General features: G+C 50.3%; 1 protein-coding gene across 1 annotated transcript in view; it reads left to right on the forward strand.

Annotated features, from left to right (window-relative positions):
* The window catches only part of DNAH9 (dynein axonemal heavy chain 9), a 339,619-nt gene that overhangs the window by 760 nt on the left and 319,465 nt on the right, over nt 1-19,394 (forward strand). Inside the window, exons 2-6 of the mRNA XM_034989621.1 lie at nt 7,073-7,269; nt 9,638-9,793; nt 10,840-10,970; nt 15,616-15,827; nt 17,394-17,627. Coding sequence (XP_034845512.1) covers nt 7,073-7,269; nt 9,638-9,793; nt 10,840-10,970; nt 15,616-15,827; nt 17,394-17,627 — 930 coding nt within the window. The remainder of the gene's footprint in view (nt 1-7,072; nt 7,270-9,637; nt 9,794-10,839; nt 10,971-15,615; nt 15,828-17,393; nt 17,628-19,394) is intronic.

Below are 19,394 nucleotides of genomic sequence, written 5' to 3' on the forward strand. Positions count from 1 at the left end.
GGAAGGCTCTCCACAGTGCTTGCCTACGGAGGGGACTTAAAGGGAGAGGTGGCTTGGTTTTGAGTTCATCTCATTCATAAAATCACAAAACCGTGTCAGACCTGTGCCAGGATAAGAAGTTGAGGCATCCGGTTGGAAATGGCCCACACGTGTTTGGCGGAGTCTGCCCGGAGCTCAGGGAGGAAGATCTCCGGAGATGTGGGTTATAGCGCACTTCTGTGACACTGCAGCCGAAGCTTGGAGAGTGCAGGAGGTTTCAGAGAGGGTGCCCTAGGCGAGATTCTTGGGACATTTAGACCTTTCTGGAACGGGAGTAAACTTCCCTGTAAGATGAGTGTGTGTGTTTCAGGAGGCTTGATGCACTGGATCCTGCAACTTCTAAAACAAGTATTAATGGAGTACTGGTTATCTGACGTTTTGTGTGATAGAGGCTATCGGGAATACCAAAGAAAGAGAAGACAAGATCCCACCCATGCAATTCTATGTGTAAAATATTTAAAAGTCCTATGACTGGGGTGGAGGTAGAACTCACTTAAAGTTGGCCGCAGCGCTGGAGCCAGGTCCTGGAGGTTCCCTGCTGGGCCAGATATTAGTCCTTTAGTTGCTTTATCAGAAAGCTCTGGGGAGGGGGGAATCCAGGGAAGGGCAGCTGGTAACAGTCGCCCTGGGTTGGGGGGGAGGAGAGCCCAGAGAAGCTAGGGTTCTCAGTAGACAGGGATGTATTTCAGTCTTTTACCAACTGCAATGGTAAAGTCACGGATTGTCTGAGCGCCATCACTGCAGAGGTCCAAGCTTGGATCACATTCCCTCATGAATGATGATGATAGAAGGAAGTGGCATTGTGTTCGGAGGATAGAGACATGCGTGTAGTAGAAGAAGGATTAGGGGACATAGACATCAAGGTAACTTTCAAGGTCCTAGGAGCAGACTGAACAAAGGTTTGGACATAGAAATACACTTAGTATGTGTGGGGAATGGCAGCCCCATCTCAGAGTTGCGTCACCGCCCAAGGACAGGTATCCAGCAAGCAAAAGTAATTTTAAAATAGTTCAAACCCTCAAGTGTTCCAGAATGTTCATTGGTGCATTAAAAGAGACTGGAAACAAACTGAATGTTTATCTGTAGGGGACTGGGTAAATGAATTAAGGTCCATCTATAATTAAAAGGAATGATTGCCATGGAACGGTCCTTAAGATAATTTGTATTTATTGTGGCAAACAAAACAAAACCCCACAGGAGATAAAATTCACTCTCCCAACCATTTCCAAGGGTCCAGTTGCCAACCACACACACTGTTGTGCAGCGAGTCCTCAGGAACCCCCACCATCCTGCATGACTTTGTCTATACCCACTAGACAACTCCCTAACTCCACCTTTCTTCAGGCCCCCGCACCCATCATTCTACCTCCTGTTCCTATGAACTTGACTGCTCTGGGTACCTCATATAAATGGAATCATGCAGTAGGTGTCTTTTTGTAACTGGCTTATTTCACTTCGCATCATGTCCTCAAGGTTCATCCAGGCTTGTACCATGTGAACAGAATTATTTTCCTTCTTAAGGCTCAGTACTATTCCATTGTATGTGTATACACCACATTTTGTTTATCCATTCATCCATGGATGGATGTGTAGGTTGCTTTCACCTCTTGGCTATTGTGAATAATGCTGCAATTTAAGATAATTTTTTTTAAAAGATGCAGAATCGTAGTATAGTATGCTACCATTTCTGCTAAAAAGAGAAGGGAGGGAGGAAGGAAGGAAGGAAGGAGCATTCATTAACAGAGTAATCCACAGGCCCGAGAAATGAGGTAACTGAGGTACAGCGTTAGGTAGAACATTTATTTATTTATTTATTTAAGATTTATTTATTTATTTTAGAGACAGAGGGAGAAAGAATCTCAAGCTGTCTTCCCACTGAGCAGGGAGCCCGATGCGGGGCTCGATCCCAGGACACTGGGATCGTGCCTCGAGCTGAAACCGAGACTCGAGATGCTCAACCGACTGAACCACCCAGGCGCCCACAAAATTATTTTTAGAATACCTTCAGGCCTTAGCATTTCTCAAAGCCTCTGACAGCATCTCCCATCTACTTCTTTTACACACCCTAAAGGTGATTGTGCTGCTTCAGCCCCCTGGTCCCCTCCTGTCCCCTCAGCCCCTCTTTCCCGTCCCAGTGCTCTGCCCACTCTCCTCTCTCTGTGGACCAGCTTGGCTCCCCTCATCCTTCCACACCCCACTCAACAGCACTCAGCCAGAGGAGCCCACGTGACTGAGAAAAGTCCTCCTGTGTTTGGGGGTGTGTGTGTGATGTCAGTGAGGGGAAGAAGCTATGAATTTCAACATCATCTCGTTACACTAGTGCAGGATTTTAAAAAATCCTGCATCATTCGCTGCTGCCAGGTTACTTTCTTAGAGATCTGAGGCTCGGAAGCCATTTCGAAGTTTTGTGTTTTTGGAGGGGGAGCATGGGATGTGGAAACTGGGCCTGAGTTCGCATCCTGGTTCTGTGAAATGCATCAGTGTCTTGTGATCTGTTAACGTCTAACTATCTTGCAGGATTGTCCTGAAATTCAGAAGGAAAATGTCAGGGCACCTGCACATGCCTAGGTTGTAGGCATGCCCTAAGGGACAAGCATTATTGTCACTTACCCTACTTAAAAGCGTCCTCCCTTCTCTGGCCTATCGTCATCATCTTGCCCTCCTAACCCATCCCTGCTCTCCCTGGAGGAGAGCTGTATTCCCCCACAGCCCTCCTGTCTCTGAGCCTGGAGCTGGGACGGGTGTCCTCGCTCCTCGATTCATGTTGGAAGACCCCAGTTTGGATCTTATGTCACCAGACAAAGCCACCCTCTCCCCTCATTGCTGTGTCATATGCTGATGGCACTGTCCCCGGCTCACTGGGGCTCTTCCCAACACCACTCCTGCCTTAACACATGGCTCCTTCCTTAGACACATGAACGATCTTTCCGATAAGCTGGACTCTAGGATTCTTGAACCTTCCTCCTCCAGCCATCTTGTCCCCCTCCCTACCTTCCCATGGCCATTCCCGGACCTTGCACTACCAGACCACCCCCTCGTGATCCAATTTCACGCACCTCTTCCTCTGACCACGGCGCATGTCTTCCAGCTCACTTCCCCCAATATCCCACTACCCTAAGCCTCTGATCCATCCATCCTGCCGCCTCCTCCATTCCCCCAGGTGCCAAGCCTGTACCTGTTCTTGCTCTGCCCCTTTCTTTTCCTGTTTCCTTCCCACTCTGAACCCATGTGCTCTCCGCCACCCAGCTTGGGTGCATCATCATCATTCCCTTGCCTATGCTCCTGGCTCACCGGCCTCTGTTTGTCGTATTCATTGGGCAAAACCATTATTCTGATGAGATTCAACCCTGTCATCTGGTGGCAACCCCAAGACTCAAAACTGCCACTTTTGCTCTGAATTCCACCTGTTCTCATCTCCTTAAAGAGGTCACACCAACAATTCTTTCCTCCCTCCTACATTCTGTTTTTTTTTTTCCTTCCCCACTAGCTAATTCCCATCAAACAAAATTCTCGTTCCTCCCGCCAACTATCATCCCACTTCTGTGGTCCCCTCTACAGCAAAACATCTAGAAGATGTACCTGTTCTTGCTCTGCCCCTTTCTTTTCCTGTTTCATCTGACAGTCACCCCCACATTGCATGGAAGAGAAAGTAAAAGACTTGTCAACATCACCAGTGACCTCAACTTGGCTAAATCGCATGACCCTTTATCAGTCCTCTTCCTGCTTGACCTGTGCGCGGCATTCAGCACAGCTCGTGATGACCCGCTCCTCCCAGAAGCCCCTTTCTTCACTTGGTTTCCAGGACGCCAGTCTTCTGGGTTTCCACCTGTCAGTCACAATGGCCCCTCCTTTCCATTAATGGTACTCCCTCTTCCTCCCAGCTTCCTAACACTGGAGAGCCCTGGGGCTCACTCCTGGACACCCTGTCTTCTCTATAGAATCTCAGTTCCTTGGAAGCACTGGTTCACCTGCAGAGTTCCACAGACCATCTGGATTGGACTGCATTTATTATCTCTAGGCTTGGCTTCTCTGAATTCCCAACTACCTTAACCAACTAGCTACTCAATGTCCCCTTTTAGAAGTCTAACAGGTGTATCAGATTCTAAGGTGTCCGCGAACACATTCCCGGTCTTCCCTCAAGAATGGACTCTACCCTATTCTTCCCCACATCAGTTAGTGGCAGCTCTGTTCTTCCTGCTCCCCACGTCCCAAACCTTGGAGTCATCCTGATGCCTCTTTTTGGTCTCACAAGCCCACAACAAACCCATTAAGAAATCATACTGGCTGAGCCTTCAAAATGTATATAGAACCAAACCCTCTCTTGCTATCTCCTCCATTCCCCCAGGTGCCAAGCCATTGTCTTCTGTATTATAGCAATGACTTGCTAACCCATCCCCCCTTTTCACTTTTGGCCCCTCCAGTCTATTCTTAACACAGCAGCTGGAGTGATTCTACTAAAAAAAGATGGCAGACTATTTTACTCCCTTTGCTCAAAACCCTTCCATGATTTCCATTCCTCTGAGATTAAAAATCAAAGTCCCATAGGCAGGGCTACATGAGGTCCGTCCCCTTTTACTGACCACTACTGTTCTTGCTCACCCAGTTCTAGCTTCACAGACCTCCACAGTGCTCCTTGATCACACTAGGCATGCCCCCACCTCAGGGCATTTGCACTGGCTGTTCCTTCTATCTATAATATACTTCCCCCAAGGATCTGCACAGCACTCTCCCTATCTTCCCATCTTTGTTTAAATGTTACTTGTCAATGAAGCCTATACCAATCACTCCATTTATCATTATAATCTCTCCGGTACACACTCCCGATCCTCCTCACCTGCTTTATTTATTTATTTTTTGCAGAATGTTTTGTTTATTGACTGTCTCTCCCCTAAAATATAAACTTCATGAGATCAAGAATCCTTGTCTGACTTCTTTACTGATATACCTTCCCAGCATCTAGAGCAGGACTAGCACGTAGTAGATGCTCAATAGATATTCATTGAGTAAATGAATGAGTAGCTTTTCATTTCATAGCAAGTTCATATTCATTATTTTCCTATCACTCAAAGCCCTCAAAAATCCAACCCTGAGCCCACTTACCACTTTTTCTTCCTATATGCCAGACCCTACAGAGGACAGTGGGTATAAAAAGACCAGATAAGTGGTGGCTAGGTGGTGTAGTCAGTGGATGCATCCAACTCTTGGTTTCCGCTCAGGTCATGATCTCAGGGTCATGAGATCAAGCCAAGGGTCGGGCTCTGTGCTCAGCACAGTCTGCTTGAGATTCTCTCTCCTTCTCCCTTTGCCCCTCCTGCTTGTGTCCTCTCTCTCTCTCTCAAATAAGTAAATAAATATTTTTAAAAAGACTGGATAAGATAAGACCCCTGCCTTTGAGATCCTAGGAATATTCCCATTCATCTTCTCTTTCCTGTTAGGCCTTCTGCCCTGGGTCCAAGAGCGTCCTTTCTTATCATGAATGAGTAGAGCTCAATTTGTAACATTTTCTCTGTTGGCACTCTCTACCCGGCCTGTCCTTGTAAGTTCTCAGTTCGGCGATGGTTTCCAGATACACCAGGCAAGGGTCAGCCCCTTAGACTTCTCCTCCTGGTTCCAGGTACTCTGCTTCGTAGCCATATGGACTTTTTGATCATATATAGAATCCAACTAACCAAATGAGTCTTTATTTTTATTATTTACTGAATTATCACATTTCCTGTTGATCTTGTTTTTTCCTTTCTAGTATTCTTTTCCCTTAGCTGTGAGATTTGACAGGCAGAGGTTCCTAGTAAGTTACATTAACTACAACTTTTTAAGTTGCAAGTGATCAAGACCTCCATTTAAAGTAGCTCAGAGGGCGCCTGGGTGGCTCAGTTGGTGAAACGTCTGCCTTCGGCTCAGGTCATGATCCCAGGGTCCTGGGATCCAGCCCCGCATCAGGCTCCCTGCTCAGTGGGGAGCCTGCTTCTCCCTCTCCCACTCCCCCTGCTTGTGCTCGCATTCTCTCTCTCTGTCAAATAAATAAATAAAATCTTTACAAAAAAATAAAAAATAAAGTAGCTCAGAAAATTCAAGAGCAGCCTAATTCAGGAGCTTGAATGAGGTCATAGGACTTGGTCTTTCTCCATCTATGAATGGTCTCTTCCCTGTATTGACCCTATTCTGAGGCTCCATAGGGTAGCAGGATGACCACAGTTGCTCCAGAGTAATAGAAAAGAGAATTTTCCCTTCATCAAAAAGTTCAGATGAGAGACTTTGGCCCCCCTTCTCACTGGCTCACATCTGTTCACGTCCCACTGTGGGATCTAGAAATGAGTACCAAAGAAAAAAAGGAACTATACGAGGTGGCCAAAACCTCAACCAGTGTTCACCCTACAGGTAGATTCAAGATCCTCAACTCGGTTTACTTCTTTAAGATGCCCCGTCATACCACCTGCAGACAGATGGGCATCCTTACCTTCATTTGTCCTCTATTTTGCCTCCAGCCCCTGTGACAGTTTCAGTCACCTCTTATCCACCCCGATAATGAGGGAGGGGCTCCTGCCCAAGAGTTCTGGGGCTGGCCGAGCACACAACACTGGACCGATGAGACTGACAGCAGTTTATTAGTCACACATACTCCCAGCTCGGAGGAGGCTGCTGTGTCCCTCGGGGTGGCACTTGAGAACACAGGGAACAGCTGGAAGCTATGGGAGGCAAGCTTGGTGGGATCCCGAAGCTGGGATGCCCACTGGCTCCTGTGGGGGGATGGGATCGGCTTGTTGGAGGAAGCCCTCTACTCCGAAATAGCAGCACCCTCGCCTGTCCCTCTGATGAGGAGGGCTGTTTGGCTGATCCCCAGGGAAACTTGCCGGTGGGCTATCCACGACCCTCCCATTTTACCAGGTGTCCAGGCAGTACATGACCTTGGTTCCTAGTCATCAGCCCTACATCACAGGGACCTGCAAAAAGTTTCTGGACCTTTCTCAGATAGTCCTTCTTTAGGGTCTCCAAAGAAGAATGCCCGCCTTTGTTGCCCCCTGCACGTCTGTTCCAGGTGGTTATCCCCATCCTGGCCAATGAGAAGAACCACCTCGACTGGCCCCACGTGGTATGTCAGGACGTCCAGAGGCACGCCCACAGCCTCCAGGGTGACCTCCTGGTTCTCCTCGAGCAACTGAAGGGGAAAACCTTGCTGCCTCTTCCAGTGGGTGCAGAACAACTCGAGTTGGTGGCTTCTCAGAGTGAGACTGGGTAAGTAGCACCAGCCTGGCCGTCTGAGCCTCTGCAGCTCAGCTCGGGAGGGGCTGCTTTATCGGCACGTGGTTCTTGACGACTTTTCTGTTCCCGACCCTGCGCATCTCCTCGTTCTGCACGCAAGCCTGTTTGCCTAAGCATCCCCGGGCTGTGTGTTTTCTGCTGATTACCACCCTTGCCCCAGTCCCTCCGCCTGAAGTGTCTGAAGGCCATCGAATTACTTCAGGGCTGAGAGCAACCACACCGATTTCAGGATTCTGCTTATCAGGACAGTGGCTCATCATTGACAAGGACCCAGCGCCGGGCTGGGAGGCAGCCGCGCCTCCTCCCAGCATTTACGTGGCACATAACGTCACAGAACTAACTCTGGTGGCCCTGGTTCCATACCCTCGGGCTATGGTTCCATACCCCGCTCCCCCCGCAGCTCGACACTCCTGTCCGGTCTTGGGGATTTTTTCCTCCTTTCTTTCTTTTTTTTTTTTCCCCCCGAACAGAAACAAATCTGGCTTCGTGGAGACTTGAAGCCCCGCCTCCCGCGCCTGGTGGGCATTAAAACCCCTGCCTCTTCTCCTTCGGAGGGTGAGATCCTCCCTCAGTTCTGAGAAAGCTTTGTTTCTGTCCCCTGGGGATTTTTTCCCTTTTCTTTTAAGCCAGCCTGTGTATCTAAATGATATATCTTTTTTTTTTTTTTAAAGATTTTATTTATTCATTTATTTGAGAGAGTGAGAGAGAGAGAGAGAGAGAGAGCACATGAGAGGGGGGAGGGTCAGAGGGAGAGGCAGACCCCCAGCTGAGCAGGGAGCCCAATGCGGGACTCGATCCCGGGAATCCGGATCATGACCTGAGCCGAAGGCAGTCGCTTAACCAACTGAGCCACCCAGGCGCCCCAATAGGTCTTCTGGTTTTTGTTTTTTTTTTTTAAAGATTTTATTTATTTATTTGAGAGAGAGAATGAGAGAGAGAGAGCATGAGAGGGGGAGGGTCAGAGGGAGAGGCAGACTCCCTGCCGAGCAGGGAGCCCGATGCGGGACTCGATCCCGGGACTCCAGGATCATGACCTGAGCCGAAGGCAGTCGCTTAACCAACTGAGCCACCCAGGCGCCCCTCAGTTGTCTTTAAACTTGATAGTTTTTTTTTTAAAAGAGTTTATTTATTTATTTGAGAGAGAGAATGAGAGAGAGAGAGCATGAGAGGGGGAGGGTCAGAGGGAGAGGCAGACTCCCTGCTGAGCAGGGAGCCCGATGCGGGACTCGATCCAGGGACTCCAGGATCATGACCTGAGCCGAAGGCAGTCGCCCAACCATCTGAGCCACCCAGGCGCCCTCTTTTTTTTATCTTCTACCCAGCACTCCTGTGTCTGTGGCAACAGGCCACCTTCCTACGTGAGCGTGGTCTGCCCTGTTGCCAGGAGTTTGCAAATACATTGCCATCATCACTAGATACTCAGGGCCCGTGATTTGATGTGGAGAGAAAGTAACGCACGAGATGCCAATGTACTTTTGTAATGACTTTTCGCCATTGGAAGTAATTGGCGACATATATCATTTGAAGCAATTTCCCAGTTAACTAGAAAACATAATGTGGTTTAATAAAAAACATTCAACTCTCTAAGTAAATAAATTCAAATTACCCTCTTCCTGTTCCTTTTATATTTTAACATAACATTCAGTGCGCATGTATGTAATCATCGCTGGGTTGGCCTCGCTTTGTTCAAATTTGATAATTTCCCAGAAGGCTGGATCGTATTTCAGGGCAGTGCATATCTTCTCCTTTCAATACCTTCCATAATCACTTGTGCCATATCATGGCTCAGCAAATATGAATTAAGCGAAGGAGGGTGTCCGGCGGGACAATGCGGATGATAGATTCTTTCTCTGTATCACTTGTGTCCTGGGCAGAACTGAGACCAAGTGAGGGAACCGGCAGAGAGGCAGCTGTGGTTCAGGGTGGAGACCGACTTGGTCCCCGGACGAGCTGATCTACCAAGGATCGCTCCGCTTGGTCAAGGAGGGAGCTTGCTGACGTGGGTGGCGCTGAAGCAAGGGGTGGCTGGTCATCCGAATGTTTTCTGGCCAGTGTATTCTAGCACTGACGGAAAGGCTCGGCGGGATTAGTCTTCAGGAGACTGGTGAACCCCCAAACCTTGAAATAATCCTGTACGTGTGCACACGTCGGCATTTTGTCTGAGGAGAGAGGAGCTGTATTTGTTCTTATTGATCCCATATCAGAGTCTGTCCTCCATCAAAAGCTAAGAATGCCTGGCCAAGGTAGAATTGCCCTCCTAAAAGACTTGGCATTCTGCTTGGGCGGAGGGACACCCAGAGTTATTTCCAGTGTCCCGGGAGATTCGTTGTGTCTTTCACAGCTTGGACTGCGACAAGTCCATCATCTACGCCCTTGAGTCGGCCGTGATCCAGTGGAGCCGCCGAGTCCAGCTGGTGCTCAAGAGAGAGTCTTCCCAGTCACTCCAGCAAGGGGAGAGCCCCACCCCTAAGGCGGAGTTGGAGTTCTGGAAAAGCAGGTAGGCGCAGGCTCCAGTCCTGGGGCGTAGATGTCTTCCAGAGGACAGTGGCCTGGCGGGGGCAGGGGGGGCGGTCAGGGGCAGTCCCTGAGTTTGGTCCCACCCCCAGCTGTTTCTCCTCACCCCTGGGGTGGGCAGGCAGCTCAGTGTTTTCCTGTGCACTGGAACATACTCACTTTCCCAGAGTTTCAATAGTCGCCCCTCCTTTCTTGAGCTCCGGTCTGTCTTCAGACATTGCTTCAAAGGCTCTTTCAACCAAATGTAAAATTAATGAACTCTCCTATTTTTCTTCTGCTCATCTACTCCCTCCTCCTTGGACAGTCCAAGTTCTATGTACACACTTTTTGTAAGGATCTGGAGAAAGAGAGAGGGGTTTTGGCAGTTGGCTGCCTGCAGAACGGCCTTTCCTAGGTCCCAGCCAATCATCAGGAGGGCTGGAGAGCCCATCCTCCACGGTGTCCCAGCCCCACGGGATTCCAGAAAGACCCAACTGTTGCTTCTGCTCCTTCTACCCCCCCTTGCCTCCCCCACTCCCTTGCTTCTCTTTATCACCGTGCTGCTTAATCCTTCACTCAAAAGGACACAGAAGGGTGTTTGAGGCAGATGTCCCTGTCCCGGCGTTGGACGGAGAGCGTATCCATGCCACATGACCGGGCATGCCTGCGGGGCTCCGGCCCCGTTTGTGCCGCCGTGCTGAGATGCCCGGTCCTCTTGTCACGTCTCTGACCATTCCTCTGACCTGCTGAGGAGCCCTTCTGCAGCAGCTCTGCTCTGACAACACCTCTCTCACCCCTGCCCCAAACCTGACAGCCGGAGCTAATGACCTCCAGCAGCCATGCTTCTGAGCCACCGGATGGTCACAGCAGGGCTCCCTGCTGCTACCCCCCAGAGCTGCCCCTCTGAACCCCGTCCCCAGCTCCGGCATTGGCCCTCGCCGTTCCTCTGTGGAAGTAGCTGGAGGCAGGGCTCCTCTCTGTCTATCTGAGGATGGGTCATCACGGCCTGACCCCGGTTCCCTGGACTCACCCTTCTCCACGGCGTTGTAGGTCTGAGGATCTGGACTACATTTATAATCAACTGAGAGCCATAAAGATGAGGGGCACGGCGAGGCTCCTGGACAAGCTTCAAAGCAGCTACTTCCCAGCTTTCCAGGCCATGTTCAGAGACGTCCGAGCAGGTGAGGACCAGCCAGAATTTTCCTACATATGTCGGAGGCGAATTTCCTATTTAGCGCCGATTTATCTTCTCTGATTTCTGCAGCTTACCGTTCTTAAAACCCTCCAACCTGACACAGTCTAGCTTGGCGGCAGGAACACCAAATCTGGAAGCAGGAAAGCAGCTCCCTTGGGCTCGGTTTGCACGGCCAGTGCTTTGTGACCTCGACAAAGTCACCTAACCTCTCTGGGCTTTAGTGTGTAACCGTGGTTATGGTGCACGCCCTTCCCGCGCAGGCTTCCCTGGGCCACCGTGGGATGATCAGTGAAGTTCTGTTGACTGTGTTGTACTGTGACTGTGCGTGTTGGAGTTTCTCACCTCTGGAATTCAGCTCCCTCCGCCCGCAGCTCCTTGAGAAGTCTCTGTGCCGTTTCTAGTCCATTCACTTTTTCTGTTCCTGTTGTTGCATGGGACTGTGATCTCCTGGCCTCCAGAGCACCAGACAAGATCGGCCCTTGTCAAAATGGCCAAGCCAGCAAAGTCTATAATTAGAAGGAGGTCAGTTTTTTTTCAGGGCTCCCTCTCCCCTCATCCGGGCCCTTTGCTTCTTTCCTTTCTCCTGTGAGACTTCCTCCAGCCTCCTCAGCACTGTAGGTCAGAATGGGCTTTTGAAGCTGCTCGCAACGTCATGGGATTTAAGCTTAATCCAAGCAGTGATTCTCAAACATTATTTTCTCTCTCGGAACTCTTTCTTCAAGCACAGTCTTCTATGGAATCCAAAATATAAACCTAATCAAGGCACTTTGGGTCCGTTAAAGAGGGGCGTGTCCCGCACCCAGAGCCCACTGTCGGCCCCCGCCCCACCATCTCCTCCTCATGGAGTGGGGTTTGGAAACCCCTCAGCTAAGGGAATAAAGGTGCCAGTGGTGGGGTTCCGAACATGTGCTGAATATCAGGAGAAGCTGGTATAAGAGGCTCGTCTTCGAGGTCCTTTTGGGCCCCAAAATCTTACCACAGACATCGCTCTGCGGGCACATAAAGCTGGCTTGGAATGAGATCCCTCTTGGGGCCCCTGTTTATTGCTTCACTGAGAGATTTTGTGTCCCAAGGGAAAATCAACTGCTGTCCCCAATTTATACTTCAGTTCAAATGGGACGGGGGTCCCCCAAAAGCGGGTGTGTGTCATTCCCGCTGTGAGAGATGATCACGGGAGACGTATGAACAGACATATTTTAAAAATGTGTTAAAGGGTGACTGTTTTTGGCAACTGATACCCGCCTTCCATTTGTGGCAGTGATTTGAAGTCTTCATCTTATATGATTTTATTCAGGTTAAAATGTGAGCCGACTTAGAGAAAAGCGCTAGGCAGGTAATATTACACATTGCATGCAGGCATGAAGGAGTCATGCAGATGGCTGAAATTTGAGGCTCTGAAATAAAGCTTCGTGCAGTGAAACTATATTTACGAGTTGGTTATTTAGAGCCCCGAATATATTTTTCACATTAATAGATTAATAGACTATAATCATTCTCATTGATTGATAGTTCTAAAAGATTTGGTTTCCCGGGCGGGCTTCGGAAAGCTCTTTGCAGTAGAGTCTCTGCTGGAGATGACAGAAATGAGAAAAAACAATACCATCCTAATAGTAACAGATAAACACTACAATAAAATTAGAAATCCTTGAAATATATATAACTGAATTCTGATGATGCAAGGAAAGGAATTTTTCTTGAGAGAGAGAGTGAGAGCTAGCAGGCAGAGAGGGGCAGAGGGAGAGGGAGAGACAGAATCTCAAGCTGACTCCCTGCTGAGTGCGGAGCCTGTCGCGGGGCTTGATCTCACGACCCTGGGATCATGACCCGAGCCGAAATCGAGAGTCAGACGCTCAACTGACTGAGCCACCCAGGCGCCCCAAAGGGATTTTGACTAAGGGAGTTAGGCAAAGGCATGGTCAGAAATTTTGATGGGGTCTTCTGAGAATAAAAAGATTTTAGAGGGACGCCCGGCCGGCTCAGTTGGTGGCACATGGGACTCTTGATCTCAGGGTTGTGAGTTTGAGCCCCACACTGGGTGTAGAGATTCCTTGAAAATAACCACTTAAAATTGTTTTTAAGAAGATTTTAGAGGCTGGCAATTGATCTTCCCATTTCTTTTTCTTTTTTTTTTTTTTAAAGATTTTATTTATTTATTTGAGACAGAGAGAACGAGAGAGACATAGAGCACATGAGAGGGGGGAGGGTCAGAGGGAGAAGCAGGCTCCCCGCTGAGCAGGGAGCCCAATGTGGGACTCGATCCCGGGACTCCAGGATCATGACCTGAGCCGAAGGCAGTCGCTTAACCAACTGGGCCACCCAGGTGCCCTTGATCTTCCCATTTCTAATTTAGTTTCAGAGCATCTGTCTTGATCCTAGAAAGACCCAGTGCGTGTGTTATTCCTATTAGTCATGATTAATTGTTTGGCTCACTGATGGACTGAAGGGAGGGAGAGAAGAATATCCCTGGATCGGTGGGCACGAACTGGAAAACGGCGAAAAGGGAAGAAGGAGGTTAAAAGGGTGGAGGCGACAATGTGGGAACGAGATGGTCAGAAGTGGAACCGGCCATGAAGACCCTTGGGCCGCGGGAAGCAACAGGTCCTCGCCGGAGAGGTCCCATCTCTGGCCACCAGGGGGCAGGACGGGCACGGTACGGCCTGGCCGCCAAGCAGGCTCCTTGCAGGTGGACATGTGTGTAGGTCAGCGTCCCGCGGTGGGCTGGAGCCAGCTGGGACTGGCCTGCCGTGTCTTGTGAGAGCAGCTGTTTTCAAATCCCCCCTCCCGGCACTCAGAGAAGTCGAGCTGGTAGCTAGAAATCAGACATGGTGGGAAGGCCGGCAATATCGATACCCCAGAAACTGGCAAATGCTACGTGTGGTAAAGACTTTTGTCCTCGAGGAGCCTGTTGTCAGTGACTGACCAGCCAAGCACTGGGCATCCCTCTGCAACTGGCTGTTTATATTTACAGTTTTTAAGAGGTGTGAGCTTACCGTTGTGCGTTTTTCTTCACCTGCCTTGCGAGCCAAGTTGTGATCGCAGCCTGGACTGGGTGAGCCAGCCCTCAATCCCGTGCCCTTAAACATCTGGGGAATGCCTGCTTATAGGATTAAAGGATTAGAAGGTTTGCCTTTTTGTGACGGTATCATGAAGAGAAGGCTCCTCTGGCCTGACGTCCTGGCCTCCCCTCTCACGGCAGGTGTGGAGCTAGAGCACGTGCCCGCTGGTTAGCATGGCTGCTAGAGCCGAGTACCCCCCGACCCCACACAGTGGCCACCCCCCCCCATCAATTTACCATGATACTGGACTTCCAAAGACTTGATTCGAATACGACTTCCCACTCAGGATATAAAGTACAAACGTACGCATCGCAGCTTCTGGTGGAGTGAGCCCCAGAGCCATCAGGCCAGGGTTCAACCCTGAAAACTTGGGGTGATCTTGCTTTGGCCCAGCCGGCCAGGGCTGGCTGATTCATGGGGGGAAGACCCTAGGCAAGATACGTAGGTTTTGATTTCTTTGCTTGTTTTTTTTTGCCCTAAGATTTATTTATTTATTTGAGAGAGAGAGCATGAGTGGGAGAGGTAGAGGGAGAGGGAGAATCTCAAGCAGACTCCCCACTGAGCAGCTGCGCCTGACATGGGGCTCGATCTCACGACCCTGAGATCATGACTTGAGCCGAAACCAAGAGTCGGACGCTTAACCGACTGAGCCACCCAGGCGCCCCTGATTTCTTCACCTGTAAAGTGGGAGTAATCATGCTACCGCACAAGGTTTGCAATGCGATGGTCTATGTCTAGTGAGGAGAACAATGCCTAGCACACTGAAACAAAATAGTGTATATTTTGAGCTTCCTTTAGGATGAACGCAGAACTTCATCCACACAATATAACCTAAGACCATCTGGTCTCCTTCGACAGTGCCTGATTATCTGCCCAGGAAAGAACCAGCCTTTATAAATGCCCCCCATTTCCAGATCAGTTTCATTCAATGGGCTTTTGTGTTTCCTCTCAGTTGATCTGCAGAGTTAGTCCCCAACACTACTGGGTTTCCTCCTTTCCCCTCTCAGTCCCCACAAGGTGATTAACGAAAGGCACCTCTCTTTCCTTGGCTGCATTCAAAGGAAATGGTGGGAGGTTCTCCCGGCTTTGAAAACCTACCATAATCAGTCTGTGCTCTTTCTCTATTCCCTGTGACTGCCCCTCGGTATCGGCTCGCTGAGACACTTTATTAGCAAATATTTATCAGAGACATTACCTTTCATGAAACGACCTGCTCTGGTCCAGGGGCTGTGCTAACGGAGTACGGATTCTGTTTGTGCTGCATTCAGTCAGAACTTCCCATTTGAAGGCAGATCTTTCTGACTCTGAAGCTTGTCCTTCCTCATCTACTTTGGATGGCCTCGGACCTAGCAGGAGCAGAATGTCTTCTACATACAGGGCACTAGACGGGGGCAAACAGAGAAAGACAGAAGTCCAGATACGGGACCTTTGTCAGAGAGACTCGTTGGACCATTATTTCAGCTGTCCAGAAATTCTAGACACTGCTCTGCAGATCCTTCGGTCCCAGGCACCTGGGCTCCACTGGGTGGGTTTGAGCCCCAAGCAGGGAACGTGACCATCTTCAATTCCTTCCAGCTCTGACAGAGGCACGGGACATCCGAACGCACCTGATGCCACTCTCCCGCCACCTGGAGGTCCTCGAGAGCCTGGAGTTTCCCGAGGTGAAGCCACGGCTGCGTCCCCTGCTCCACGTGGTCTGTCTGATCTGGGCCACCTGCGAGTCCTACCGCTCCCCAGGGCGGCTCACCATACTACTCCAGGAGATCTGCAACCTCCTCATCCAGCAGGTCAGCTGTCCAGGATTCCCGACCACCTTCCCCGGGGGCGGGGGCTGGGGCGGGGGCACCGAGTCACAGGGAAGAGTAAAGGGTGAGCTTTTTTCAGGGCAGGGAAATAATCATGGTCCAAAGGATTCTCATGATTCAATTATTTTACTGTTACCGCCAGTAAGTCGCAGACGTATCCTCAGTAGTACTGGTTACGTGGGAGGACCAGTCTTCCTTCCCCCTCTGCCCACGACTCAGGGTCAGGCAAAGGGTGGGCGTGGTGAGTTTCAACCTCAATGCTCTGTGCCCACGGTCAGCAGCAAAGCCCAGCGGTTAAGAACGCTGCCTCCAGAGCCCAGCGTCTTTGTACCAACTTCTGCATCACCACCTGTTCGCTGTGTGTGCCTGGGCAAATTACTCACCTGCTCTGTGCCTCAATTTCCCCACTGTGCAATGGCAAAAAGAAGAGGACCTGTCTGCATCCAGTGCTCCCATGCCATCCATGTGCTATGAGCTCAGTGCCTGTGGGCTACAGAGAGACAGTTTCTTGGACCACACACTCCACAATCCTCCTCCTTAGGGACTCCATTGCAACACCACCCAGCACAGCATAAACCTCAGGCAGTCTGTCTGTAAACAGAACTCGGGACCATAATGAGGCTTGGGTGATCTGCCTCCCAGATTGGCTTCTTCTACCTCTAAGGAGCTGTGACCCCGAGAACACAATGAACATATATAAAGAGTGATTGGTAACAACTAACATCTGCAGAGCACATTGCAGCCTGCCAGATGCTGTGACATTTGAGACCTTGCCATTTTCAGACGAACCCTGTGAGATGGGCAGGAAGAGCCTTATTAATTTGTTATTAATATTTAAAGATAAAGATTGAGGAAGTTAACTGAGTCACCAAAGATCACCCAATCCAGGACCGGAAGCCAGTTGACTATGAGACCAGCATCCTTCCATCACTGCCTGTTTGTCAGCCAGGACTCTTGTGGTTGGAAGGATAAGAAAACCCAACTAAAACTAGCATCGACAAGAAGATAATTTATTAGTTCATGTACCTCAAAAGCCCGAGGTAAGGCTGGCTCCAGCCCCAGCAGACAGGAAGGGCTCAGATGATGTCACCAGGATGGGGTTATTTCTGTCCCGCCCAGTGGTGGTGAAGGCGGCTGTCCTGCTTCAGCCTCCTAGCTTTCCAGGTCCAAGGCTCTTGGAAACAGTTTCTCATAGAATTCTTGCTTTTGAATTACTTGACTATAGAAAGCCAATTAGTCACAAGAGAATACCTGGGAAAGAACACCTCCCCCAGCCGCAGCCCCAGCCCCAGCTGGCCCAACCGAAGTTCACCGTGGTTCCTCTGCTTGGCATTGGCCCGTGCCTGAGCCAATCCCACACAGTCTGGCTCGAGCCCAGGTCCCAGTCCACCTGCGAAACTGAGGACGGGGTCAGTGGTCTCCTAGAGGATGCTTCTGAAAAGTACTCTTGCGTCAATTATTCCATTCAGAGTTGGGGGAATGGGCAAAAATTGTAGACTGCCCTGTGCCCATGCATGCTCAGCGCCCCCTGATCTGTTTGCATCCCAGGCCTCGAATTATCTCTGCCCGGAGGGCCTCCTGAGAAGTGAGGTGGAGGAAAGTCAAAGGAAACTGCACGTGGCCGTGGACACATTGAGCTTCTTCAAGCAGGGGTTTCAGGACAGAAGGGAGCATCTCCGTGCTTACTTCAAAGAGAACCAGGAGGTCAGGCAGTGGGATTTCCAGTCTTCTTTGGTCTTCGAGCGATTGGATGGCTTTCTGGGGCGGCTGCTCATGGTGCAGGTGAGTGTTCTCGTTCACTGTCAGGCTCCTGGCTGCATACAGAAGGAATCAATAGCAGGAGAAGGCGGGCAGATGAATGGAGGGGATCCAGGGAAGGGCAGACACAGAACCAGGGAATGTCACTGGTATTAAACGCCACGATGAACGTGAAACTGGTGTGTTAACTGGGAGCAGGAAAGAGGGCTCCCTAACCCAGAGGGGCTCTGGGAAAGAGGGGAGCACAAGAGGAAATACATTTCGAAACCGGAGTAGGACTTCTCCAGGGAAAGAAGACAGGGAAGGGCAGAGAGACAGAGAAAGTGTCTGAGCGAGAAAGCCAGAAGCTAGATCTTACGCGAGGCACACCTTAAATCCTTCACTGGATCGTGGAAAGTACAAATAATGGGCATCTAGCTTTACCCTAAGTCCTCCTGCTTCCGTCTCTTCCTCTTGGGATCAACCCCTTCCCCGCTGCTTGGCCCAGGTGACGGACCTGCTCCAACCTGCCCAGCCTGGCGACCAGCACCCCTTGCAGGCTCTCCTCACCCCCGGCAATGGAAGGGGAACCCTGCCTCGGGCCCTGTGCACGCGCTAATGATGTGACTTTGCATACAGACTGCTATTCTAACATCGGGGCATCTAATCTGCTGGGTGTCTTCAGTAAACACAAGCAGCGATGGCCACCGGTCTCCCAGGAGTTACCCTCACCAGTGGCTCGTAGGCTGCCTCTCTCTCTGAATCAAGGGCACAGATGCATAAAAAGCAGTTGCCCCAGTTTAATTAGAGGATGGCTTGAATGTCACCACGCTGTGTCTTCCTGCTTCTTCCCCCCCTTGAGTCTCCTGTCCTTCGCTCTGGCTTCCCTCTCCACTCTGAGGTCAGGTCCCACCTCTTCTTTCCTTTTCCTGCCTGCCTTCCTTCCTTCTTTCCTTCCTTCCTTTCTTCCTTCCCTTCTGTTAGTTCTTCCTGTTTTGTTTTCCTTACCTTTTTGTTCACCCTGCATTTCTGTGATCTTCCTTTACCCATGGCTGCCCCCACCCCCTGTGTTAGCATTTCCTCCCCTCTGCCAAGTTTCTTCTCCCTCATGTTCACTCTGACTCATTCCCTTGCCCTCTGGCCCCGCCATCGCTTCCCTCCTCGGCTCAGCACAGAGGACACGGGGCTATTGATCTTCTGGGAGCATATTTCATGTGGCCCCGTAGTTAACATTCTGTGTATCTCTGTGATATTAATCTGCTTCTTTCCAGCAAGAATTAACATGAACCTCACCTTCTTCATCTTGCTGTTCTAATATGTGGCCACCGAGACGTGGGTGGCAGGAATTAACAAATACACGAAGCCACGTTAATAAAATGACACTCGTACCTTTACCCTTCTGCATGCCCATGGCCGGGGTTATGTTGTAAAAAGGCTGGCTTTTCATCTCTGCAGTTCCCTTGGATTCTTCCCCTCTGATTTGAATTGCTTTTCTCCCTGCTCTTTGGCACAAGAAAGTTTTATTGTGCAGATGGCCTCTTCCCTCTGGGCACCTGCTAAAACAAAAGTGGGGGCTGGGCGAGGAGGGGCATCTAATCTGCTGGGTGTCTTCAGTAAACACAAGCAGCAATGGCCACCGGTCTCCCGTGGGGCTGCGAGGAGGGGGCTGGGGGAGCTGTAAGTTGCTGAGCAGAGTCCGCAGGTCTGAGCGTGCAGAGGGATTGTGTTCTCAGGTTAACCTCCTCCTCCTCCTCCCCCTCCTCCCCCTCCTCCTCCCCCTCCTCCCCCTCCTCCTCCTCCTCCTCCTCCTCC

This window comes from Mirounga leonina, unplaced genomic scaffold (assembly GCF_011800145.1).
Source record: "Mirounga leonina isolate KUSES-001 unplaced genomic scaffold, KU_Mleo_1.0 Mir_488, whole genome shotgun sequence".
In the NCBI taxonomy this organism is placed as follows: Eukaryota; Metazoa; Chordata; class Mammalia; order Carnivora; family Phocidae; genus Mirounga; species Mirounga leonina.